Below are 23,727 nucleotides of genomic sequence, written 5' to 3'. Positions count from 1 at the left end.
CGCGCGCGGCGGGGGCCGAAGCTGCTCCCTCGCTCCCCCCACCCCGCCCCGCCAGGCTCCAACCGCCGCCACCGCCGCCGCCGCCGCCGCCCGGGCCCCCGCCCCCGGCCCCGGCCCTCGGCCCCGCGGGGCCTCTCGCCCCCACCCAGGGGGCGTCGCCGCCGCCGCCGCGCTCCGCGCCCCACAAGACGCCCTCCTTCCCTCCCTCCCGCCGGCCGGGGTGCGCGGGCGGCGGGGCGGCCCTCGGGCCATGCGTTCGGCTCGGCCCAACCCGGCCGGCCGGGGGCGGCGCCCCGAGCCCGGGCCCCGCGCGGCCCGTGCCCCCGGCTCCCGCTGAGCTCCGGGGGCCCCACCGTGGCCGAGGCCATGTTCCCCGTGTTCCCTTGCACGCTGCTGGCCCCCCCCTTCCCCGTGCTGGGCCTGGACTCCCGGGGGGTGGGCGGCCTCATGAACTCCTTCCCGCCACCTCAGGGTCACGCCCAGAACCCCCTGCAGGTCGGGGCTGAGCTCCAGTCCCGCTTCTTTGCCTCCCAGGGCTGCGCCCAGAGTCCATTCCAGGTGAGTAGGGGCCGGGCCGGGCGGGCAGGCGCCGACCAGCGACCGCGACCAGCGACCGCGGCCCACACGGCGCCTTGTCTCCGCAGGCCGCGCCGGCGCCCCCACCCACGCCCCAGGCCCCGGCGGCCGAGCCCCTCCAAGTGGACTTGCTCCCGGTTCTCGCCGCCGCGCAGGAATCGGCCGCGGCGGCGGCGGCTGCTGCGGCGGCTGCCGCTGCAGTAGTTACTGCACCCCCGGCCCCTGCCGCCGCCTCCACAGTGGACACAGCGGCCCTGAAGCAGCCTCCGGCGCCTCCTCCGCCACCCCCTGCCGTCTCCGCGCCGGCCGCCGAGGCCGCGCCCCCCGCCGCGGCCGCCACTATCGCTGCAGCGGCCGCCACCGCTGTAGTCGCCCCAACCTCGACGGTCGCTGTGGCCCCGGTTGCATCTGTCTTGGAGAAGAAGACAAAGAGCAAGGGGCCCTACATTTGCGCCCTGTGCGCCAAGGAGTTCAAGAACGGCTACAACCTCCGTAGGCACGAAGCCATCCACACAGGAGCCAAGGCTGGCCGGGTCCCTTCGGGTGCTATGAAGATGCCCACCATGGTGCCCCTGAGCCTCTTGAGTGTCCCCCAGCTGAGCGGGGCCGGCGGGGGTGGGGGAGAAGCCGGGGCTGGCGGTGGCACAGCCGCGGTGGCGGCCGGTGGCGTTGTGACCACGACTGCCTCTGGGAAGCGCATCCGGAAGAATCACGCCTGCGAGATGTGCGGCAAGGCCTTCCGCGACGTCTACCACCTGAACCGACATAAGCTGTCGCATTCGGACGAGAAGCCCTACCAGTGCCCTGTGTGCCAGCAGCGCTTCAAGCGCAAGGACCGCATGAGTTACCACGTGCGCTCACATGACGGCGCTGTGCACAAGCCCTACAACTGCTCCCACTGTGGCAAGAGCTTCTCCCGGTGTGCAGGGGCCTCGGCTGCCCACTAGGCCGATGGTGGGGGGGAGGGCAACAAAGTGGCCTATCTTTGGCTGGTGGGGAGGCGGCTCCTGCTCCTGGGGACAGGAACCACTCCCAGGGGGGAGGGAAGTGAGGAGCAGGGGGTGGTACTTTAGAAGAGGTGGGTCTCTGGCCTGCAGGAAAGCAGCCTCTGGGCACAAGAGGAATCTCGGTTTCAGGGCTTTCCTGCCTGAGGACTGGAGCTGAGGGGGAAACGCTGGGACCTTTGCAAAGGCATTTTGGAGGAACCTAGATAGATTTGAGGCACACCTCACCTTGGAGCCTAAGCCCTAACACACACCCCCTCCCACCTCAACGTATCCCTAGGCCGGACCACCTCAACAGTCACGTCAGACAAGTGCACTCAACAGAGCGGCCCTTCAAATGTGAGGTAGGAAGCCAGCTTCCTCCTGTCCTGGTCTTCATGATTTTGATCCTCATTGTAGCTGTGTGGGTTCAGCCTCTCAGACCCCCTTTTTCTCTCTCTTTTTGCCTCTTCACTCCATTTTCACATTTCTCCTTCAAGGCCTGGTCATCTCACGCCCATTTCCTACAGATCAAAGACCCCCAAGGCTCTGATCCCCTTATCTTGTTCCCTTCTCTCTACTCCCCGAAGCTTTAACTCTCCTGTGACCCCACACCCTCCCCCCCAGAAATGTGAGGCAGCTTTTGCTACGAAGGATCGCCTCCGAGCGCACACAGTCCGACACGAGGAGAAGGTGCCATGTCATGTCTGTGGCAAGATGCTGAGCTCGGCTTATATTTCTGACCACATGAAGGTGCACAGCCAGGGCCCTCACCATGTCTGTGAGCTCTGCAACAAAGGTACATGCTAAGGGGTGCCAGGAGGGCAGGGATGAAAGGGGGGGGCACAAGAGCTGTTGGTTTTTTTCACTGATGTGGGTCAAGGGTGCTGCAGCCAAGAGCTTGTGGCATGTAGAGAACCCTTTAAGGGGCAAGTACAACAGCATTAGAAACGACACCACTAAATTATGTGCCATGGCTCACAAGAGACCGTCTACCAGAAATTCAACCTCTTGGGTGTGCTTGGGAGAATGAAGTGGGACGTGGTTACTTTGAGAAAGGAATAGCCAAAAAGCCAGTCCCAAGGGTTTCAACCTAGCAGCCACGAGCTCTTGTCTCCAGCTTCTGGGGCAGGTGGGGTGCGTCAGCACGGGTGTAACAAGCACACACCCTACCCAGTAACAGAAAGCTGCTTTCACTGTGGTTGGTGACAAAAGGAGCTGAGACGGGAAGGGGAGCACTGGAGAGGGGGGGGACACAGCCGTCTCCACTGAGTCAAGCCTTTAAAAAGCTAGGCAGCCGTGCCGTGTCCTGTGGGGGACGGTCTCTGTAGAGATTAAGGATTAAGTAAGGTCACCACGCAAACCAGTCCCCAAGTGCAGGGAAAGGCTATGTTTCTCTGGAGTGAGTTGTTGGCCCCAGCCTACCAAGGATGTGGTGGGAGGAGGACAGTGCCATGTGAGGAGGGTGTCCCCAGCCTAGGAGAACAGCCCTGTCTCTGGGGTCTCCACCAGGCTGACCCCAAACCCCCATCCCAACCCCCCCCCCCCATAGGCTTCACCACAGCAGCATACCTGCGCATCCACGCGGTGAAGGATCATGGGCTCCAGGCCCCGCGGGCTGACCGCATCCTGTGCAAGCTGTGCAGCGTGCACTGCAAGACCCCTGCCCAGCTGGCCGGCCACATGCAGACCCATCTGGGGGGGGCCGCCCCTCCTATCCCGGGAGATGCCCCCCAGCCACAGCCTACCTGCTGAGGGGGACCCCTGCACCCACCAGGCAAGGTGTGGGACATGGCTGGGGGGGGCAGGATGGGATGTGTGGGACAAGGGAATTCAAAGGGCCCAATAGGGGATTGCAGGAAGGCCAGGGATGCCAGTCTGTCACTCAGATTAGGGAGCCTTGGGATCCAGAGAGGGCAGTATGGACACGCTCTGTCTGAGTAAGCAGGCAGGCTGAACCATCTGGGGACCAGATAGGAAGTAACGGCTGTGTCCCAGGGGAAGTAGGGAAGTAGTTGAAAAGTCTGGGGTATGGAATTGTTTCTTGCCATTTAGGTTGTGCCGTGATCCTTGGTGTTTCTCTCTGTAGGTACTGGTGAGGTTTGTCCAATGGCGGCGGCGGCAGCAGCAGCAGCGGCGGCGGCAGCAGCAGTGGTGGCAGCCCCTCCCACAGCTGTGGGCTCCCTCTCTGGGGCAGAGGGGGTACCAGTGAGCTCTCAGCCACTTCCCTCCCAGCCTTGGTGAGCTCCAAGTTGATGGGGGAGAGGGGAGAGTGGAGGAAGCTCTTCTTGGTAGTCTCCTCTTCCCACCAACTCCTCACGACTCTTCATCAACCAAGGAGCCTCCAGACAGAGAGGAGGAAGAAGGAATTCACTAGGTTTTAACAATGTTTCTCCTGCTCCTTTCTTCTCCCTATCAGAGCTGACCCTACAAACACCTGTCCCCTGAGTTGTGTTGAAGTCCCCTGGACAATGAGCAGGGGTGGCAGAGGACAGCAGCAGTCACTGCCCTCAACCTTTAACCCCCTGCCTTTCCTCCCAGGGATTTGTGAGCCTTTCCCTAGAAGGTCCTGTGCTCTCTTCCTCCTTCTGTCCCCTCCCCTACTGTCTGCTGCCCCTTCCTGGGGAGTTGGTGCTTTCTTTTTTGTTGTTGTTTTTTTCCCAGGGGTAGGGAGGAGAGAGGAGGGGAAAGAAGTTTCTGTCCCAGAGGAGAGAAAAGGTGGTGCTGAGGAGGGGCAGAAGCAGGGAAGGCAGAGGGACACTTGAGTAAGGCTGGGTGGTTAAACCCAAGCATCCTACTGGAGTGTCTGTCCAGGGAAAAGCCAAGGGGAGCATCAGAGGGAGCCACTAGGGCCAGAGGCAGACAAGAGAGATGGAATCTTAGGGGCCAGGGTAAAGGAGGGGAGCCAGGGACAAGAGGTGCTTCCTGGGGGTGGGGGAATGCAGCCACAGTGTCTCCCCCTTCCCTCTTCCACCCCAGCTCCAGCCCTGGTCTTTTCTTCCTCTTTCCCACAACAGAAGCTATGGCCCTGGCCATGTCATCGTGTTCCTGTGTCCCTTGCATGTTCCCCACCCTCCCTCCTTTTGCGCAGACCCCATTACAATAAATTTTAAATAAAAACTTGTCTCTGGGTTCCTAAGTTATCTTCACCAAGCCCCCTGTTATGTATGCTTGCCTCACCCCTCTCAGGGAGAGGGAGAGGTTCTTTGTTGACCTTGGTCTTGGTCCCAACCTTTCTTGCTCTGCAAAGTGGTAGCTTCTCTCTTCTGAGGTACAGCTTCTAGCTGCAGTACAACACATTTAGGGTAGGGCCAAGAATCCAGACGTTGTGGAGAGCAGATTCTAGGTCTTCAGGGAATACCCAATATGAACAGGAGCAGAATACCTACTGGAGATTTGGGATGCCCAAGCTAGTTATTGATGCTGTCCTGCCCACAACCCAGCACCAGGCTGCATAGAGCCCCTCCAAATGCCTGCACATACAGATCCCAGGGACTGTGGTTGACAGTAAACTGCATTCGGGTCCCACTGTGGTGGTTATGGACTGCTTGCCCTGGTCCTTCCTAGCTTGCTGGAATTTCCTTTTCTGGGCTTTATGCAAACCTTTACAAAAACCCTCCCTTAAGCTTTCATCACGCATTGCTGCTGCTTTCCAGGAGTAGGAAGGCTTCAGTTCTGCAGGCTCCCTTCTCTTGAAACCCCACGCAGTTCCCCTGCAGCCACCCCAAACTTAGACCTGTTTGCTTAACCCATCTATGCTGCTCAGGGTGCCTCCACCCAATCCTCACTGGTCCATCTCTTCGCAGACCTAGGTCTCTGCCAGGATCCCCCGGTGACCGTTGGCGGGAGGGGCCGAGGACTTAGGAAGGGGGTGCCCCACCAGGAGGTGCGCGTGAGAAAGGACAGGGAGGGGGCGAGAAAGGGCAGGGAGGGGGCACGAGTGGTCCCCGGGCCGGTTACCCAGGTAACACGGGGCCTGGCACGAGGTTCTCTTGGGCTATCCGGGAGGGGCAGGAGGCGTGCTAGGGGCGGGGGCGGCGCGGCAGCAGTGGAGCTTAGGGGAGGGGACCAGAGAAGAAGGGCCGAGCAAACCCGGAGGAGAGAGGAGGGGAGACCCGCCACCTCCCTTCATTGCTCACAGACTTGTTCCCTCCCCGGTCTGCGGCTGCTGCAGCGGCGGCGGCGGCGGGACGCAGGAGCAGTCCCGAGGCTGGCAGCCAGCGGATGAGACTGGGACGAACTGAGACTGCTGGTAGGTGTGGACGACAGACAGCTGGGTGGCATGAGAATGCAGGTGCCAGGAGAACTAGAGGGTGGTGCTGGGTGCGTCGTACCATCGGGAGAAGATCCCCTCCCCCTCAGCCTCTGCTGAAAGCAACAAGGGAACCCCTAAAAGAAGGGCTAAGAAGGTATGCACAAGATACTGGGTCTCCCCCAAGGAGGGACTGGGAGGAGGTAGACGGGCATTTGAGCCCGAATTCACAGTAGGAAAACCTGCACTTCTCAGGTGGTGCCCAGAGAGGAGGGAAGGGTACAAAAGGAACAGAACGTGTGGGGTCCTCTGTCAGTCTGCCTGTTGGAGTGCCTGATGCATGCACAGATTTTCATGTTCTGGTGCGCCTTCGAGTTGGAAGCTGAGAGTCTGGGTCCTGTTGGGTGTGTTGGATGGATCTAGGAACAGACCCAAGAGCAGTTCTGTTTAGAAAAGGATTTATCTTCTCATGGCTCTCCAAGCAGACTTTAAGTAAAATACTTCTCCACCCAAGGGTGTCCTACCTTAAAGCAAAGGAAATCCCAACTTTTCCTCCTCTCTATCGGGACAGTACAGGTTAGCCTTGAAACAGAATCCTAGCCCTCTTGAGCCTGTGGTGATGAGAGACACTTCCCTCCTCACCAAGCCTGTCTCCTCCTCTTCCAGGATTTGCTACTGTCACTGCTGTCTCCTCTTCCCCACCGGCCCTCTCCCATCTCTCTTCTCTAAGATGGCAGCCAGCAGCTCTCAGGTCTCTGAAATGAAGGGGGTGGAAGACAGTTCCAACACCCAGACAGAAGGTCCCAGGCATTCTGAAGAAGGACTAGGTCCTGTTCAGGTTGTAGCAGAGATCCCAGACCAGCCAGAGGCCCTTCAGCCAGGCTCAGGCATCACTGCAGCCCCTGTGGACTCGGGGCCTAAGGCAGAGCTGGCACCAGAAACCACAGAGACCTCAGTTGAAACCCCAGAAACAGTTCAGGCCACAGACCTCAGCTTAAACCCAGGAGAAGGCTCCAAGGCCAGCCCCAGCCCTAGCCCCAGCCCCAGCCCCAGCGAGGCACGCCAAGAGCCAGCATCCAAACCAGACATGAACAGAGAAACTGCAGCAGAGGAAGGGTCTGAGCCGCAGTCTGCAGCCCCTCCTGAGCCAACCTCAGAGCCTGCTTTTCAGCTAAACACCCAGTCAGACCCTCAGCCAACTTCCCAGCCTCCTCCTAAACCACCCCTTCAGGCAGAGCCCCCCACCCAAGAGGACCTGATCACAGAGGTCCTGACAGAAACTACAGGGGAAAAGCAAGAAAATGGAGCAGTGGTTCCCCTTCAGGCTGGTGACGGGGAGGAGGGCCCAGCCCCCCACCCTCACTCACCACCCTCAACTAAAACACCCCCAGCCAATGGGGCTCCCCCCCGTGTGCTGCAGAAGCTCGTTGAGGAGGACAGAATAGGAAGGGCACACGGTGGACATCCAGGATCTCCTCGAGGTAGCCTAAGCCGTCATCCCAGCTCCCAGCTGGCAGGGCCTGGGGTGGAAGGGGGCGAAGGCACCCAGAAACCGCGGGACTATATCATCCTTGCCATCCTCTCCTGCTTCTGCCCCATGTGGCCCGTCAACATTGTGGCCTTCGCTTATGCCGTCATGGTGAGCCCCAAGGGACCCTGGCCCAAGTGTACTGTGGCTCTCAGCTTCGTGCCAGTGTCAGCCCAGAGCCCCAATAATGACACCTTCCCTCACCTCTCTGCATGGATCCCACTTTTCCCATTGCCGGCCCGGCCCTTTGCTTGTCTCTCCCCAGGACCTACCCTTCCAAGGTACTCCTGCCCTACCCCTTCAAGCGGGAGGGAAACAGATGCGTCATGTAATCTTGCTGACCTGTACCCTCTTCCTCCTGCATCCCCACTTCTCCTTCCTTTCTTAACCCCATGGGGTTGACCTTCCTCCTCTGGACTCTCACCTGATCCCTGCTGGGCTGGCTCCTGCTGACCTGGGCCATGATACCTCCAAACCCCTCACCCTCACCCCAGTCCCGGAACAGCCTGCAACAGGGGGACGTGGATGGGGCTCAACGTCTGGGCCGAGTAGCCAAGCTCTTAAGCATCGTGGCGCTGGTTGGGGGGGTCCTCATCATCATCGCCTCCTGCGTCATCAACTTAGGCGGTGAGTGGGGGTCAGGGACAGGAAGGGAGGCGCGGAGGGTTGACCAGGGCAGCTTTACTAACCCTGACCCTGCTCTCTCCTGTCTGTCCTCCCTATGCCTTTGTCTCTTCCTGTCTCCTTCCCTGTCTGTCTTTCCCTCTCCTCTCCCACAGTGTATAAGTGAGGGGCTCTGCCCTGCATTCCAAGACTTTTCTTCCTGTTGGGAGCTGTCTTGGGTCCATCCCTATCCTGGGAGAATCCCAGTCCATGGCCCTGGCCCCATCTCTAGGGACCAAGGGAGCCTGAGCGGCCTTGTTTACAGCTTCTTTCCTCCTGCATCCTGCCAGGCTCCTCTGCCAGCCATAGGCTTCCTTTCTCCCTGCACTTTTGCCTGCAGACCCCCACCCCACTCCTGCCTCTTGACCTCCCTAACCCTGCACTCTGAAAACCTCTCTGCACTTCTGGAAGCCTTCCTGAACATCTAAATTGTACTCTGCACCTCTGCATCTCTCCCAGCCTCCCTGCACTTCTCCCTGCCACTGGAATCCTCTAAACCTTAATTAACTCCGACCCCCCAATGTTCATTGTCTTGGTATCTGACCCATCCCTTTCTTCCCTTCCTTAATACCCTTTTCCCCTTGCCCTTCCCCTGACCCTTTCTCCCTTTTCATCTCCCCCTTAGCATCTTCACCCTCCTGCCAACACTTAGTCTGCAGAAACTGCAGCCCCTAGGTCAGGCTGAGGGAAGAAGGATGGTGTGGGGAGAGGAACCTAGCTGGGGGCTCTGACTGTTCTCTACTGGGAACCACCCAGGCCCAGACCGTACCCCACCCCAACCCCTAAGGTGCCTATTGGGTTCCAAAGCTGGCAAGTGAGTCCTCACCTGGGGGACCTTCTGAGAGTCCTTATTCTGAACATCCAGGGGAGGAAGAGGCACAGCTGTGGCTGAAGAGTCAGTCTGAATTGACCTGCCCGTTTGGGCTTTTTAACCTCAGAGTTTCTTGTTTGAAGGTCTATTTATGTGCTTTGTAAACAGTAGTATTAAAAAAACAAACAAACAAAAAAAGGACCAAAGTTCCCAGCTGCAGGGAGCAAGGGAAGGGTGGGCGAGCTCTGTAATTATTCTCTACGAGGATGAGGGAGGTTGGTTGCACGCGACAGCCCTCTGAGGAGACAGAGCCAGCTGCGATGCTTTTCAGAGTTGGCGGGGGATTTTTTGTTTGTTTCCTTTCTTTAAAAAAAAAAAAAAAAAAAAAAAANAAAAAAAAAAAAAAAAAAAAAAAAAAAAAAAAAAAAAAAAAAAAAAAAAAAAGTTGGGGGAAAACTAAAATTCCTTTAAAAAAAAATAAAACTGAGTCTCCCATTTTGTATGCTGAATGCTGCATGAGTCTTAAACACTAATAAACAGAGAATGCATGAGACTGGCCTCAGGTGGTCCCTGTGTTTGCAGAGTCAAGGTACTGCTTTCTGGCAGGCTCTACTGAACGGAATACGCATGCGCTGCCGCAGTGGCCATCTTTAGTATGGGCCGAGGTTAATGAGTCCTAAGGGCCAAAACTGCGCATGCGCAAGTCTCTCTCCTCTTCCAAGTAGCTTTGACTACCGCGGAACCTCCGCGCGCCATTTCTCTGCGCCTGCGTACTGCGATCCTGCGCAGCCTGGGAGGCGGGTTTTAGCTCCAGGTTTGTACCGCTGCTGAGTGGACGCGAACTAGGTTTGTCCGGTCTGAAAAGATGACTTCCATCTAGGTGATGGAGAAGGCGGTGTGAAAGCGAGAAAGCAGGCTCTTCCCTTTCCAGCTCCGAGCGTGTTTCCCGCGGGTCCCTGGGAACGGCAGAATTCTGAATCCGTGGGGTGGGGTCTGTCCTTGCAGGGATCTGAGCGCCCCCTTCTGGGGACGGTGCTCTGGCCGCTGGCCGCTGTTGGACTGACTGGCCATTTCCTAGACCCCACTGGCTCTCAAGCCTTTCTTTCGGGTGAGGCGCCCTGGTTTGGTACACTAGAATCTCCTCTGTTGCTGGGCTTCTTCTCTAGTACTCTATGTCCCTTGCCCTGGGCCATGGAACCATTGCAGGCAGCACAGCAGCGCCTCTGTCTGAAGAAGGGGAAGTGACTTCCGGCCTCCAGGCTCTGGCGGTGGAGGACACTGGAGGTCCCTCTGTCTCGGCTAGTAAGGCCGAGGAAGAGGGGAAAGGCAGTCAGGAGGAGGCCGGGCGTGAGGGATCCAGGGCAGAGGAGGCACTAGACGCTCCCAGCGCTGCGAGCGACGAGCGTGCCGAGGGAGAATCCGAAGACTGGTGCGTGCCCTGCAGCGATGAGGAGGTGGAGCTGCCGGCCAATGGGCAGTCGTGGATGCCCCCAGCCTCCGAAATCCAGCGGCTCTATGAACTGCTGGCTACCCAAGGTACACTGGAGCTTCAAGCAGAGATCCTACCCCGCCGGCCGCCTACCCCTGAGGCCCAGAGTGAAGAGGAGAGATCGGACGAGGAGCCAGAGGCCAAAGAAGAGGAGGAGGAAAAGTGAGGCCATGCTTTACACATTTATCCTGGGACTGCTCTCCTGAGCTCGGAGACCGGAGGGAGGGGAGAGCAGGAAAGGATAGGCGGCGGGCTGGGGTGTGCCAGCAGGTGTTAGGGAGACCCAGCCTTGGCTTTCTGTCCACCCTGTTTCAGGCCGCACATGCCTACAGAATTTGACTTTGATGATGAGCCAATGACACCGAAGGACTCACTGATTGACAGAAGACGTACACCAGGTACAGATGAGAGGGAAGAATTGAGGGGAAGTAAAGGGCCCTCCCCTAGTCACCCCAGAAGTGGGCTGGCTGGTCTGAGGCCTTGGCTGGTTCCCCACCCCCCTCATGTAAGGGAAGGAGCATTCACACAGTAGCAGCATAGTCCTGCCTTAGGTCAGTGCTATACTTTCCTGTCAGAGACCCCGCAGACCCTCCCAGAAGTTCAAAGGTTGCTGAACACATCTCTGGACCGTGGACCTTCCTAGAATATGCTTTCAGAATCATTCTGGGGCTCTCTCGCAGCTGGTCAGGCCCTCCGCGTGTACAGATCCACCGTTGTCAGCCAGAGTAGTCCTTTTAAGTGAAGTCCCGTCTTTCCTCTGCTTGTTCTCCTCCAGAGGATTCCATTCCAGGGAGGAAGAGCATGCCCAGGGAGAATCTTAAGTTTTCTGGCCTCTACCCCTGCCCCAGTGCCTCAGAATAAGTCTGCCTCCTGCCCCAGGACCTTTGCATTTTGATGGTTATGTTCCCCAGTCATTGCATTATGGGTGTCTTGGCCTAATACCAGCCATCCTGTGTGTGGCCCAAACCTAAACATTAGCTCCTCTGTGCTCCTGAGGCCTAAGAAGGGTGTACTTCACAAGATCTCTGAGTGTGGGCACTTGGGGGGCTCACGTCTCAATGCTGTCACGTTTTCTACCGCTTAGGAAGCTCAGCCCGGAGCCAGAAACGGGAGGCACGTCTGGATAAGGTCCTCTCAGACATGAAGCGCCATAAGAAACTAGAGGAGCAGATCCTTCGGACGGGGAGAGACCTCTTCAGCTTAGACTCAGAGGGTCCCAGCCCTACCAGCCCTCCACTCCGATCCTCAGGGAACAGTCTCTTTCCTAGGCAGCGGAAGTACTGACTGGTGCTGCTCGAGTACAGGTGCAGACTGTGCTGGGCGTGGCCGGCCTTTCCCAGCCCAGGCTCTGGGGAAGTGGCTCCCAGTGCAGTGCCTCTCAGGAGTGTGTTCTGTTTAGTGTCTGTTCCCAGTTTGGGGCTGGATGTGCTGAATCTAATAAAAGATGCCGGATGATCTTTTCAGAGGAGAGACTGCACTCAACCCAAGCACGTATTCTCACTCAGGCAGAGGCAGAACTGTGTTCCTCCACACTGTAATACTGAAGCCAGAGGCGGCAGAGGCACAGCCAGCCACCATTCCCCAACCCCACCCCTACTGCTTCGTCCTCTGATTTCCTAGTCTCATCCAGACCAGCCAGTTAGCACTGAGGCAGAAATTGCCCCCAGCTGTGGTGACTTCAGTGCAGCCTGGAGGAGAAAAAGATCCAGTTGCAGGGTCTTTCAAATACAGTTGCAGGGCCCTTTAAATACACAAGCTCCGCCCCTGCCTGCCCAGCCCATTAGGGAAGTCATCCCAAGTGTTGGTGAGGGAAATTCCTGACCTGTGGCCTGCAGCAGCCATCTACCCTGCTAAATGTGAGTACGGATCTCGTGACCCTGGTGGGACCCCCAAAACTCCAACCCGGGAGTAGATGTCTGTCCCACAGGCTCTCTCTAGTCTTCTGCTTTCCAGCGACGTTTCTTCTGGGGCAGTGACATCTCAGTCAGCACTTACAGGAAGGAGGGCGTTGGCAGCTCTGCCTTGTGAGGTTTCACTTTCTAAGAGTTTCAGGGTTTGAAAGCACCCTGTTAATGTCCTCAACCCCCAAAACCTCAGGCATCCCTGACTTCAGGGTCTCCCTCACAGGAGATGGGAGGTGAGGGGACTTTTGTCAGACCCAGTAGCACACATGTGCCACTCCCTACTCGGGAACCAGAAGTAGGAAGGATGCCTTTCGTCAACTTGGGCATTTAGCAGGAGAGACCCCATCATTTCTGTTTCTCTTGGTTGGTTGACTTTAGGTTTTGTTTTGTTTGTTGTTGTTGTTGTTGTTGACAACATGTTTTCTAAGTGGTCTTGAACTCTCTGTAGCTCAGGATGACCTTGAACATCTGACCTTCTTGCCCCCACCTCCTGAGTGAGTGCTTGCATTATAGATTTCTGTCATTGATATCCGTTTTATTCAGAGCTGGGGCTCGAACCTAGGGTTTCATGCATTTGAGGCTAGGACTCTACAACCTGATGGATGGACTGTGACTCGGTGGCACAGCATACTTATGTGTCCAAAGGTCCCAAGCACACTTTTAAAAAAAGAGAAAGAAATGGGAAACCTTGTGGGACACAGTTCACACCTCTAACCCCAGCCCTTGGGCAGCTGAGGCAGGAGGGTCTCCAGAGGCCTAGGGCCAGCCTGAGTTACAGTTCCACCACAGCCTAAGCTACCATGTAAGACCTTGTCACAAATAACAGAAGCCAACAGGGCAAAGTTACAGCTTCCACTCAGACTCCATCGCTGGCTTTTCTCTTCTGCCATCACTCCCGAGGATCCCGGCTCTGCCTTCTCTGAGTGGCTGGCATGTGTAACTTCACCTCCTTGATTCCCTTCTTGGCCAGTCGTGGAGGCTTTTTCCTGCTGCCCTATGCAGGGCTGTGCCAACCATGCAGTGGCTTGGCCACCCTTGCAGTGGTTAGCGGGATGATCACAAGAGTAGCTTGGTTTCCAGGAGGTGCAGATTTAATGAGAACAAGAGGAAAGCTTTAGGAGAAGAACAAGTGAACAGGAGGAAGCTCAACTGGACAGCCGGCCTGAGGGTCTGGGGACTTGGGATCTGTGACTAGAGCCCAGCTCTAGTGGGAGATGGTGGTTGACAAAGCTGTTCCTTCTGCCCTGCCTGCCTGTGGCTCCCTGGGAAATGGAAAAGAGGCTGGCCACCCCAGGATATACCTTTAGCACACAGGATATCTAGCCCCACCCTAGGTGGGGCACTTGGGCAGGACAGCTACCACCTTTGCAATCCTGGGTGCTCGGAGCTCAGGCCAGCTGTGGAATGCCACATTCTTCTCGTGTAGCCAAGACTTCACTGGCTCAGCGTATGGAAAATGCTCACCTTTGAAAAGCCATTTCCTGCACAGCAACAACCCCATCCAGGTCCTTTGTCCCCTTCAGTGAGACTGGCTGACTACCTGGCGCTGAGAAGCCATACTGTCCCCAAGAACTCCAGGGAAACCCGGCCAGCCATCCGGGACCAAGCCACAGGGCTGGGCTAAGCCTTGACCTCCAAGGCTAGAATGGGTCATTTGAAGGACGTAGGGTGGGCGATTCCTGGGATCCTTGACTCTGGGAAGCAGGAGTAAGGCCTTAGAAAAGTGTGAAGAAGAGTCAGTGTCAGTCAGAAGCTAGGTGTAGAAACATGACAATTGTTTTATCCCCAGAGTTTCAGGCCAGCCTGAACAACACAATAAAACTCTTAACACAGGTTGGAGAGGTGGCTCAGTGAGTAAAAGCAGCGACTGCTCTTCCAGAGGTCCTGAGTTCCATTCCCAGCAACCACATGGTGACTCACAACCATCTGTAATGGGATACAATGCCCTCTTCTGGTGTGTCTGAAGACAGCTACTTACTTACATAAAGAAAAGTTTTAAAAAAAAAAAGAAAAGAAAAATCCCAGTCAGGTCTCGTTTAGGAGAGAAAACTTTGATGGAGATCAGGGTTCCTGAGTCAGTCAGATTCTAGTCTGTATACTGTTCATTTGTAACATCTTGGGGTGGGGGGGGAAGGGCAGAGCCACTTGGCACATGGTGAGGTCACCAAGCTATGCCCCTACCACAAAGTGGCCTAATTGGGCCACAGTTAAGGTTAAGGCTTTCTTTTTCTTTTTCCAGAGCCTGCCCTTAGCCTGGCGTGCCTGTGTTACAGTATCACAGCCTGGGCTACCACCCCAGCTGTAGGTTCGCCAAGATTGTTTTGGGGAGGGGCTAGTGAGATTGCTGCTGAGCCTCACTGCTGGCCTGGGTTCAAGCCCCAGAATCAACATGGTGGAAGGTGTGATCAGGGAAGAACTCCATTGAGGACAGGCCCTGCTTGTACTGAATGTAGACCTTTTCTTAAATCCAGAGTAGGCAGCCATCTGGTGGCTGGGCTGGGTCACCACCTTCCCCTTTGCTCTCTGTCCTGCCGGGATCAAGAGAACAGAGCTGAGACCAGGCTGCCCTCAAAAATTGCCTGCTTTTAGCCGAGCTTAGTGGCGCACACCTTTAATCCCAGCACTCAGGAGGCAGAGGCAGGCGGATTTCTGAGTTCGAGGCCAGCCTGGTCTACAAAGTGAGTTCCAGGACAGCCAGGGCTATACAGAGAAACCCTGTCTCGGGAAAAAAAACAAACAAAAAAAAAAAAACAAAAAACAAAGTGTGTGTGGGGGGGGAGACAACAGAGCTGGGGACAAAGGGAGCTACTTGGAGCTAGGCAGGAGAGGAAGGGTTTTTATAGAAAGGCAGGAGAGAGACCTGGGACGGTGTTAATGGTTAAAGTAAGAGGTACAGGAATGGTCCCCGTGATGACTTTAAGGTGAAGTGGAGCAACTGGAACTGTCACCCACAGGAAAGGGGCTGTTCAAAGGGGAATGCAGTGACAGGGATGGAGTGAGGCTGGAACGGGCTAGCCACTGAGTTGATGGTCTTGTTCTCCTGAAGGCAGAGATCGAGGCCTTCAGCTTCACAGTGAATCCACAGCTACCCTGGACCCACCTGAGACAGGAGAAAAGGTCTCCGCACTCCAGATGTAAACAGATTTGTTGAGCTTGGACTGTTTGAGATGGACCTTCCCCTCCCTAAACCTGTAGCTCTATAGCTTTAGGACAGACACCTTTGTAACTTTTTCAGTCCAGCAGAGGAAGTTTGGTTGCTAGGAGTGATTCAGAGCCAAGGTTGCAATAACAGAACCGTGACAAGACTAACGTTTCTGGTTGTTGAGGGTTTTTTTTTGTTTTGTTTGTTTGGAGGCAGGGTTTCCCTGCATAGCCCTGGCAATCCCAAAACCAGGCTGACCTTGAATTTGGAGATTTACCTGGCTCTGTCACCTCAGTTAGCTGAAAACTTGCTCTGTAGCTCAGTCCTTCATGCTGTAGTTCCTTCCTACCTCCTAAGTGCTAGGATTATAGGCATAAACCACTACACTCATCACTCATACACACACACACACACACACACACACACACACACACACACACACACACACACCAGCATCGCTCTGTATAACCCAGGCTAGCCTGGGCTAGTGCTGTCATCATCACCTCCAGAGTGGCTTACAGCTGGTCTTTGCTGCTTTGTGGGTTCTTTTTCCCCACCCTTTATCCTCCCCCCACCCCATTTCACCCCATACCACTAGATAGGAGAAAAAGAAGGAGAGAGGAGAGAGAGATCCCTGAATCGAACTTTTGTTTCTTTTATGAGCATGACTGCTAACAAACCAAAACCAACAACCATCCACACCTGCTGGGGTGCTAGCATTTATGTACCCTCTGAAAAGTTTCCAGAATTCCAAATGTTACACAGTTGCCTCTGCTAGAGCACAAATCATAGTCAGCTGCTGTGGACAATACGATACAGTCCCACATCCCACACCTGGGATTAAAACAAAAGTGCTTTCTTAAAGTAGTTCTGTATTTTTAAAGAAACCACAATTTCAGAATTCTCACTACAGTGACTCTCAGTCTTTGAGTCACTGTGAGAACTTTTTTTTAAAAAATGAGTGTTCAGACCCTCCCCTCTATGAAAAAAAAAATCAAATCTCCAGAGATACACAGCTTTAAGAATCTTGCAGGAGAGATGGCTTGGCAAGGAAGAGCTGGTCCTGCTCTTACAGAGGACCTGAGTTCAATTCCCTACACTCACATGAGCATACCCACACAGACACATAATTAAAATAATAAAAGACTAAGCTGGGCAGTGATACCACTTGCCCTTAATTCCAGCACTCCAGAGGCAGAAGCCAGCAGATCTTTGTGATTTCAAGTCTAGCTTGGTCTACGGGGTGAGTTACAGGACAGCCAGGGATACACAGTGAAATCCTATCTTAGAAAAGCAGAAAACAAAAGCAAAACAAGTAAAAATAAATAAATAAAAGATTCCCAGCACTTGGGAGGCAAAAGCAGGTGGCCCTCTGTAACTTCAAGGCTAGCCTGATCTACAGTTCCAGGACAGCCAGGGCTGTATAGAAACTGTCTCAAAACAACAACAACAACAACAACTACTACTACTACTACTACTACTACTACTACTACTACTAACTACTACAAAAAAGAAAACCTCACTGCAGACCAGGAGCACAGTGAGGCACTGTGAACCAGCCACTGGCTACTTAGATTCCCTATGCCAGACATTCGAAGGTTATTTTGAAAATCCCTGAGCCAGGCGTGGTGGCGCATGCCTTTAATCCCAGCACTCGGGAGGCAGAGGCCAGCCTGGTCTACAAAGTGAGTTCCAGGACAGCCAGGGCTATACAGAGAAACCCCGTCTCGAAAAACCCAAAACAAACAAACAAATAAATAAATAAAAAATTTTTAAAAAGAAAGAAAGAAAATCCCTGAAATGTGATGATTCATGGCTCATTGATCTTGGCGGATACATCAATATTGCTTTGAGTTGCCAGAAAAGGAACGAAGCCAAGCATGGTGGCCCATGCCAGTATTCTCAGCACTCAGGAAGTCGAGGCAGGAGGCTTGCTTTGAGTTCAAGGCCTTCATAGACTTCATAGTAGTAATCCACTATCCAGGGTTATATAGCAAGATTCTATCTGGAGAAGGAAAAGGACAGACATAGTAGTTCACTCTCAGGATTCAGGAGGCAGAAAGATTGCTGTGCAAGGCCAGCCTGGGCTACAGAGTGAGACATTGTCTCAAAAACAAATAAAAAACTGGGATTGCCAGCCTGTCCTTGTTTTATGTTGTACATTATACCCTGGCCCACACACCCACCCCTCTTTGCATAGCAGACTGAACCCAGCTTCTGCTGCTACCTGAGGACTAGCTGTGGCTTCTGCCACTTCCAGCCTTGTGAGCAGGCCAGACTAGATGTGTGCCCGAGAGCTGGCAGGGAGCAGGGCTCAGCACAAGGCAGAAAGGAGAGGTGCAGTTGGCAAGAGCTGGAGCCAGACCTCTGGCATCCGGACTTGCGGCAGCCATAGGGCCTTTGCCACTGGCTTCTTCATTTCTGTTGAGACACGCTCTTATTATGTAGCCCTTCTTAGCCTGTAACTCACGATGTCGACCAGGCTGGTCTCCATCTCACAGAGACCTTCCCACTTCTGTCTCCCAAATACTGAGATGAAAGGCAGGTGCTACCACACCTGGCATACCGTGTCTTTTGAGGGCCTTGAAGTAACAGAAATAAAAAGCTGGAACTGTACACATCATCTAGTAAGCTGCCAGAGTGTGAGACTTGTCACAAATCTAAGTATCAGGGGCATAAAGGCAATGCCTGCTCCAAGGGAATTGACTGGTAGTCTTAGTGGAAGGGGAGTTGTGGGCGTGGTAGGGGAGTGGACAGGGAAGTGAAATGGAACCCTTGTACTGAAGCAGGGGCCTGGCCTCAGAACAAGGCCGGAACCCAGCCTGATTAGCTTTGAGGAAGGCTCTTGCTGAGTCACTGAGTTGGGAGAGGCTCTCAAGCCCCCTGACTGTTCCCAGCTGGGGTGACAGATGGTGGAGAGGCCTCAGTCTTGGGGAGTGGAGCCAATAGAGGCTGTGCCCAGAGCCTACTCCCACCTCACAGGACCTTCTATAGTTCTCTTCTTCCGGGTGGGGCCTCCAAACCCTGCTGGCAGCACAGGCCCTTCTTCTTGTCCCATCTGGTTTCCTGGCCTGGCTTCTCCCTTGCAGTGAACCTGCATTGGAGCCCCTGGAGAGATGCTGTACCCAACTGTGGGAAGCCTCTGCATCGCTGTGCCTCTAGCATGCGAAGCCTTACCTGACCAGTAGACAGGTGAGGGTTAAGCCCTAATGCCAGATGGGGAAGGAGGCCTTGGCCACACCCCCTCAGTGGGTTAGGAAAATTGGGCCTTGGGCCCTGTCTATTCTCAGTAGTAAACACTGTACTGGTAAAGAGCCAGGCTTGGCTCTGGTTGCTTTCTGTACAAACGTGTCATCACTGTGCTGGGAAAAGACTATTAGTCATCCCAATTTATGGTAATGGAAGAGGCAGATAGAAGAACAAAGGACTTGTGTAAGGTCATCCATCCAAAAAGTCAGGTGTCCAAAGGCGGTGGTGGTGTACAACTTTAATCTCAGCACTCAAGAGGCAGAGGCAGGTATAGATTTCTGAGTTTCAGGCCAGCCTGGTCTACAAAGCCAGTTTCAGGACAGCCAGGGCTACCCACAAAACAAAACAAGACAAAAAGCCAGGCGTGGTGGCGCACGCCTTTAGTCCCAGCACTCGGGAGGCAGAGGCAGGAGGATTTCTGAGTTCGAGGCCAGCCTGGTCTACAAAGTGAGTTCCAGGACAGCCAGGACTATACAGAGAAACCCTGTCTNAAAAAAAAAAAAAAAAAGAGGGTCTCAGTTTAAGTGGCTTTAATCTAGAGTCTTGAATGTTGCTCTCCTGGAAGACAGTTCCATTTCATGTCCTGGAGCAACTGGAATAGAGGAAATGTTGAGCCGGATAAGCAGTGGCTTGGAGGACTCAGAGCAAAGGGATGAGGGCAGGGCGGGCCGGGGCAGAGAGGAGGGATGGGGCACGGGATGGGACAGGACTGGACAACATGGCAGGACAGAGCCCGGGAATCACAAGGCAAGTTGTGAGCCTAGAAAAGCTACCCTCCTGAGAATCAGGGATCTCGGCCTCATGTGGAAAGGACACCCGGGACAGCTTCTAGGTCAGATCGTAGCCGCAGGGTTAAAGAAAGAGGCAGAGTGATCCCTGCTTTATGTTTTTCCAAACAAAATCCCAGGAGAACAGCTTCAGGATGGACTTGTTTTTTCCACGTTTGAAGTTTCAGTCAGCATGCCTGATGGTATGGCAGCAGGACCCTGAGGCAGCGGGTCACACTGAACCCACCAGCTATCAGGAAATACCCGAATGTTGGTCCTCAGATTTTCTTTTGAGTCAGCGTGAACCCCAAGTCCACAGAGTGGTGGTTAGGCTGGGTCTTCCCACATCAATTAAACCTAGTGTAGAAAATTCTCTTAGAAACACGCCCTGAGGATGGTCTCCTGGGTGATTCTAAACACTGCCAAGTTGGCAGCGCTCAACCATCCCAAGCAATATTCTCTCCCTTTAACATGGGAAGTGTATCGGAAAAGCATGGGCCAGGGATGTAGCTTAGCTGGTAAAATGCTTGTCATCCAAGTGAGACCTGAGTTCAGTCCCCAGCACCTAAAAAATAAGCACGGGGCTGGAGAGAGAGCTCAGCGGAGGCTGAGCTGCTCTTCCAGAGTTGGTTCAGTTCCCAACATGGAAGTTCACAATTGTTTGAAGCTCCAGTTTCAAGGGATCTGGCACTAGCCTAGCAGACTTGATTGCCTTTTTCTGACTCAAATAGACATGTCCAAAGTCCAAGAGGTGCTGGGTCTGAGGATGGGCAGTACTTGGGTGTGTCACATTCACAAACAAACTGAGCACTGAAGGAACAGCCAGGAATCACAAGTAGATACAATGGTGTGGGTAGATACAAAACCATCTACCCCTCTTTTCCACTCCATCCTGCTCCTGCTTCTGACAGTGGGAGCTGGGGGCATCCACAAGCTAAGACCAGCGAAGAGTCTTCACCTTCACTGGGTTTTGCTGTGTTTGGAATCCACCGGGTTCGATGGGAGCGTCACTTGGGTCTTTTCTTTTTATTTTTTTTAATATATATGTATGTATGTGTATATATATTTAAATTTATTATATGTAGGTACACTGTAGCTGTCTTCAGACACCAGAAGAGGGAATCAGGTCTTGTTACAGATGGTTGTGAGCCACCATGTGGTTGCTGGGGTTTGACCTCCAAAGGAGCAGTCAGTGCTCTTAACCCCTAGAGAGCCATCTCTCCAGCCCCAACTTGGGTCTTTTCATGGTTGGGGGCCCACTTCTGAGGGGTTCACCTCAGGACTGCTTAGAGCACAGGAAGGCAGAGGGGTACAGACAGGCATCTGAATGCAGCCAGGCTTTCATGACTCATGGAATAAAAAGCTGCTTGACTCTGGAAAAGCCAGTAACCTTCGAGGAACCGTGGCTCCCCAGCGTGTGTGGGACAAGGCCACATAGTTATGTCCCCAGGTGATCTGCTAGCTCAGCTTGGCCTAGCTGCCTGGTGCACCTTAGGAAATGGGAACCTTTGATTCACAGGTGTGTGGAGGGCGTGGGCAGGAAGGAGGCCGTACCTCTGGCTTCTGTGGGTAAACTGAAGGAAGCTGTTCTTTGCAGAGGTGAGGACTGAAGTGGGGATAAGAAAAGGAGAAGCAGGTATGGCAGAGCCTGGTTTTCATTCCAGCAGACTGAGGCAGGAAGCCCATGAGCTCAGAGTCAGCCATGGCTACCGAGCTATGTCAGAAGTAGGGGCAGGGCAGGAGGAGGGTGTAGGAGGAGGAAGAGGAGGAAGAAGAGGAGCAGGAGGAAGAGCACTGAGAGATGGCTTAGACGTAAGGAGTGCTTGGAGAGGACGCAGGTTTGAGTCCCAGCACCCACACTGGGTGACTCAGTCACCTCTTCTAACTTCAGGGGTTCTGACACCCTCTTCTGACCCCTGCAGGTCCCCAGATACATACAAAGTGCACATACATATGTGCAGGCAAAACATTCGTGCATGTAAAATAGGTTACATTATATACATATACATATACATATACATATACATATACATATACATATACATATACATATACATATACATATACATATACATATACAAGAAGCACTCACTGCTCCTGCAGAGGACCCAAGTTCAGTTCAAAGCACACATATGGTGGCTCACAACTGCTACTAACTAGTTCCAGGGAATCTGGTCTCTGAAAGCTCCTGCATGCAGACACACAGTGCACATAAACTCATGCAAGCAGGGCTGGAGAGATGGCTCAGCGGTTAAGAGTACTGAGTACTGACTGCTCTTCCAGAGGTCCTGAGTTCAAATCCTAGAAACCACATGGTGGCTCACAACCATCTGTAATGGGATCCAATGCCCTCTTCTGGTGTGTCGGTCTGTTATCTCAGTGTTTGGGAGGCTGAAGCAGGAGAAGCTTGAGTTCTAGGCCAGCCTGCTGTGTAGGTTACATATGTGTGTGTGTGTGTGTGTGTGTGTGTGTGTGTGTGTGTAGTGTACTTATGTAAATAAACTAAATCTTTTTTAAAAACATATGCAAGCAAGTACATATGACATGAAGTAAAATATTTTATGTTTTAAAAAGCAGAGGAGGTGGAAATAGGAAGGGGACAACCAGAGGAGCTCGGAAGGGGAGGCCATTTTTGGACTACCCTGCTTTGTCCCGAATGCCCTGTTTAATCTTTTGTCTTCTCCACCTGTCCCTTTTCATGCTGCAATCAGGTTAGGCCGGGGCTTGGGATTCACCATGGCAACTGAAGAGGCCATCATCCGCATCCCCCCATACCACTACATCCATGTGCTGGACCAGAACAGCAATGTGTCCCGTGTAGAGGTTGGACCAAAGACCTACATCCGGCAGGACAATGAGAGGTTGGTGTAGAGCTGTCCCAGCCTGGTTCGCGGGAGTGACCCTCATCTGGGTGACTGGGAGGTTTCTCTCGCTTTTACTGTCTCCTTTGAAACATCGTCCTGGCTTCTCATGCCCCTTCTTATCTTATAACAGGGTACTATTTGCCCCAGTTCGCATGGTGACAGTCCCCCCGCGCCACTACTGCATAGTGGCCAACCCTGTGTCCCGGGACGCCCAGAGTTCTGTGTTGTTTGACGTCACAGGACAAGTCCGGCTCCGGCACGCTGACCAGGAGATCCGACTAGCCCAGGACCCCTTCCCCCTGTATCCAGGGGAGCTGCTGGAAAAGGTACCTTGCTTTCCTCTCTTGAGCCACACTCTGCCTATTCTGTGGCTGCTCCCGTAGGAAGGGCTGAGGAGGTAACTATGGATTCTCACCAGGGGCAAAGATGACTCACAGTCCCTCCATTCTTTTTTTTTTTTTTTTAAGATTTATTTATTTATTGTATGTAATTATACTGTAGCTGTCTTCAGACACTCCAGAAGAGGGAGTCAGATCTTGTTACGGATGGTTATGAGCCACTATGTGGTTGCTGGGATTTGAACTCCGGACCTTTGGAAGAGCAGTCGGGTGCTCATACCCGCTGAGCCATCTCACCAGCCCGTAGTCCCTCCATTCTTACTCCCCTGCTCTCCCCACACACCTCAGACAGACTTACACTATCCCACAATAGCCATCCCTAGATGCCTGGGGATGTTGCACTGAAGACATGGACCACCAGCAGAGCCAGACCCTCATCCATGTTGCCCCATCACTTGCGCTCCCAAGCAAGGGAGTCTACTGAGTTTTTAAAATAGTTCTAACTTTACCTGCTTGGTATTTTATGCTTTTAAAGTGACTTTATCCACTGGCCAGTGCCTTTCTGTTATTATTACATTTTATCTCCTTATTTAATGGGGGCAGCGGCAGGGCATGCACACCCACTACAGATTGCATGAGGAGGTCCAAGGACTGCTTGCAGGAGTCGGTGCTGTCCTTCCACCATGTGGGTCCTGGGGTTGAACTCGGGTCACCAGGCTTGGCAGCAAGGGCCATCACCATTGAGCAGTCTTGCCAGCTCACTCTTAAATTTTCCATTTTTTTTTTCCAGTGCTAAGGATAGAACCCAGTACTCTGAGTATCCTAGGCAAATGCTCTATAGCTGTAAGCCCTAATCGATGCTTCTTGCTCTTGAGAGCCTAATAGCATGACTCTGGATGTGCATAGAGACGCACACAGCTGGGGAGAGGGGCAATAGAAATAACCAGGGGTCAGTGAGATGGCCCAGAAGTACTTGCTGCATAACCCTGACAACCTGTGTCCCAGACCCACGCCCATGGTGGGAAGAGAGAACCCGACTCCCAAACACTGTCCTCAGACTTCCAAACATGCATGATAATTCATGCATAGATACACATATGCATATGAGTAAGTAAAGTGAAAAAAATTTTTTTTTGATTTTTCAAAACAGGGTTTCTCTGT

The 23,727-nt window shown here is 53.8% G+C and overlaps 4 protein-coding genes across 8 annotated transcripts in view; all 4 read left to right on the top strand.

Moving 5' to 3' along the window:
- Maz (MYC associated zinc finger protein) overlaps positions 1 to 4,689 on the top strand; it is a 4,930-nt gene extending 241 nt beyond the window's left edge. Inside the window, exons 2-7 of one of the 5 annotated variants that reach the window (XM_021200594.2) lie at positions 472 to 558; positions 645 to 1,495; positions 1,861 to 1,924; positions 2,187 to 2,358; positions 3,112 to 3,341; positions 3,649 to 3,738. In XM_021200594.2, coding sequence (XP_021056253.1) covers positions 472 to 558; positions 645 to 1,495; positions 1,861 to 1,924; positions 2,187 to 2,358; positions 3,112 to 3,314 — 1,377 coding nt within the window. In that variant the 3' untranslated portion in view covers positions 3,315 to 3,341; positions 3,649 to 3,738. Of the gene's footprint in view, positions 1 to 117; positions 559 to 644; positions 1,496 to 1,860; positions 1,925 to 2,186; positions 2,359 to 3,111; positions 3,342 to 3,648 lie in introns of those variants that run through there. The other 4 variants (XM_021200575.2, XM_021200567.2, XM_021200603.2 and 1 more) reach the window with 4 other exon arrangements.
- Positions 4,690 to 5,628: 939 nt separating this feature from the next.
- On the top strand, positions 5,629 to 9,208 carry Prrt2 (proline rich transmembrane protein 2). Its single transcript, XM_021206725.2, has 4 exons — positions 5,629 to 5,811; positions 6,478 to 7,450; positions 7,834 to 7,966; positions 8,119 to 9,208. The coding sequence occupies exons 2-4, from the start codon at positions 6,542 to 6,544 to the stop codon at positions 8,127 to 8,129; spliced, it is 1,053 nt and encodes a 350-aa protein (XP_021062384.1). The 5' UTR covers positions 5,629 to 5,811; positions 6,478 to 6,541; the 3' UTR covers positions 8,130 to 9,208.
- Positions 9,209 to 9,257: 49 nt separating this feature from the next.
- On the top strand, positions 9,258 to 11,770 carry Pagr1 (PAXIP1 associated glutamate rich protein 1). The gene is made up of 3 exons (XM_021210134.2): positions 9,258 to 10,464; positions 10,618 to 10,700; positions 11,387 to 11,770. Exons 1-3 carry the CDS (start codon positions 9,986 to 9,988, stop codon positions 11,584 to 11,586), a joined length of 762 nt encoding a protein of 253 aa, XP_021065793.1. The 5' UTR covers positions 9,258 to 9,985; the 3' UTR covers positions 11,587 to 11,770.
- A 312-nt stretch (positions 11,771 to 12,082) lies between these two features.
- Mvp (major vault protein) overlaps positions 12,083 to 23,727 on the top strand; it is a 25,979-nt gene continuing 14,334 nt past the window's right edge. The window contains exons 1-3 of the mRNA XM_021196451.2: positions 12,083 to 12,158; positions 22,076 to 22,225; positions 22,359 to 22,554. Coding sequence (XP_021052110.1) covers positions 12,157 to 12,158; positions 22,076 to 22,225; positions 22,359 to 22,554 — 348 coding nt within the window. The 5' untranslated portion in view covers positions 12,083 to 12,156. The remainder of the gene's footprint in view (positions 12,159 to 22,075; positions 22,226 to 22,358; positions 22,555 to 23,727) is intronic.

Source organism: Mus pahari, chromosome 1 (assembly GCF_900095145.1).
Source record: "Mus pahari chromosome 1, PAHARI_EIJ_v1.1, whole genome shotgun sequence".
NCBI lineage: Eukaryota > Metazoa > Chordata > Mammalia > Rodentia > Muridae > Mus > Mus pahari.
This window is presented reverse-complemented; position numbering and strand designations above follow the sequence as displayed.

Bases quoted from the DNA above. Each gene is read 5' to 3' on its own strand.
- Prrt2 (XM_021206725.2), top strand. From the start codon at position 6,542: ATGGCAGCCAGCAGCTCTCAGGTCTCTGAAATGAAGGGGGTGGAAGAC. The intron at 7,451-7,833 runs GTGAGCCCCAAG...CCCTCACCCCAG, and splicing joins CCTTCGCTTATGCCGTCATG to TCCCGGAACAGCCTGCAACA.
- Pagr1 (XM_021210134.2), top strand. From the start codon at position 9,986: ATGTCCCTTGCCCTGGGCCATGGAACCATTGCAGGCAGCACAGCAGCG. The intron at 10,465-10,617 runs GTGAGGCCATGC...ACCCTGTTTCAG, and splicing joins AAAGAAGAGGAGGAGGAAAA to GCCGCACATGCCTACAGAAT. The intron at 10,701-11,386 runs GTACAGATGAGA...TCTACCGCTTAG, and splicing joins TGACAGAAGACGTACACCAG to GAAGCTCAGCCCGGAGCCAG.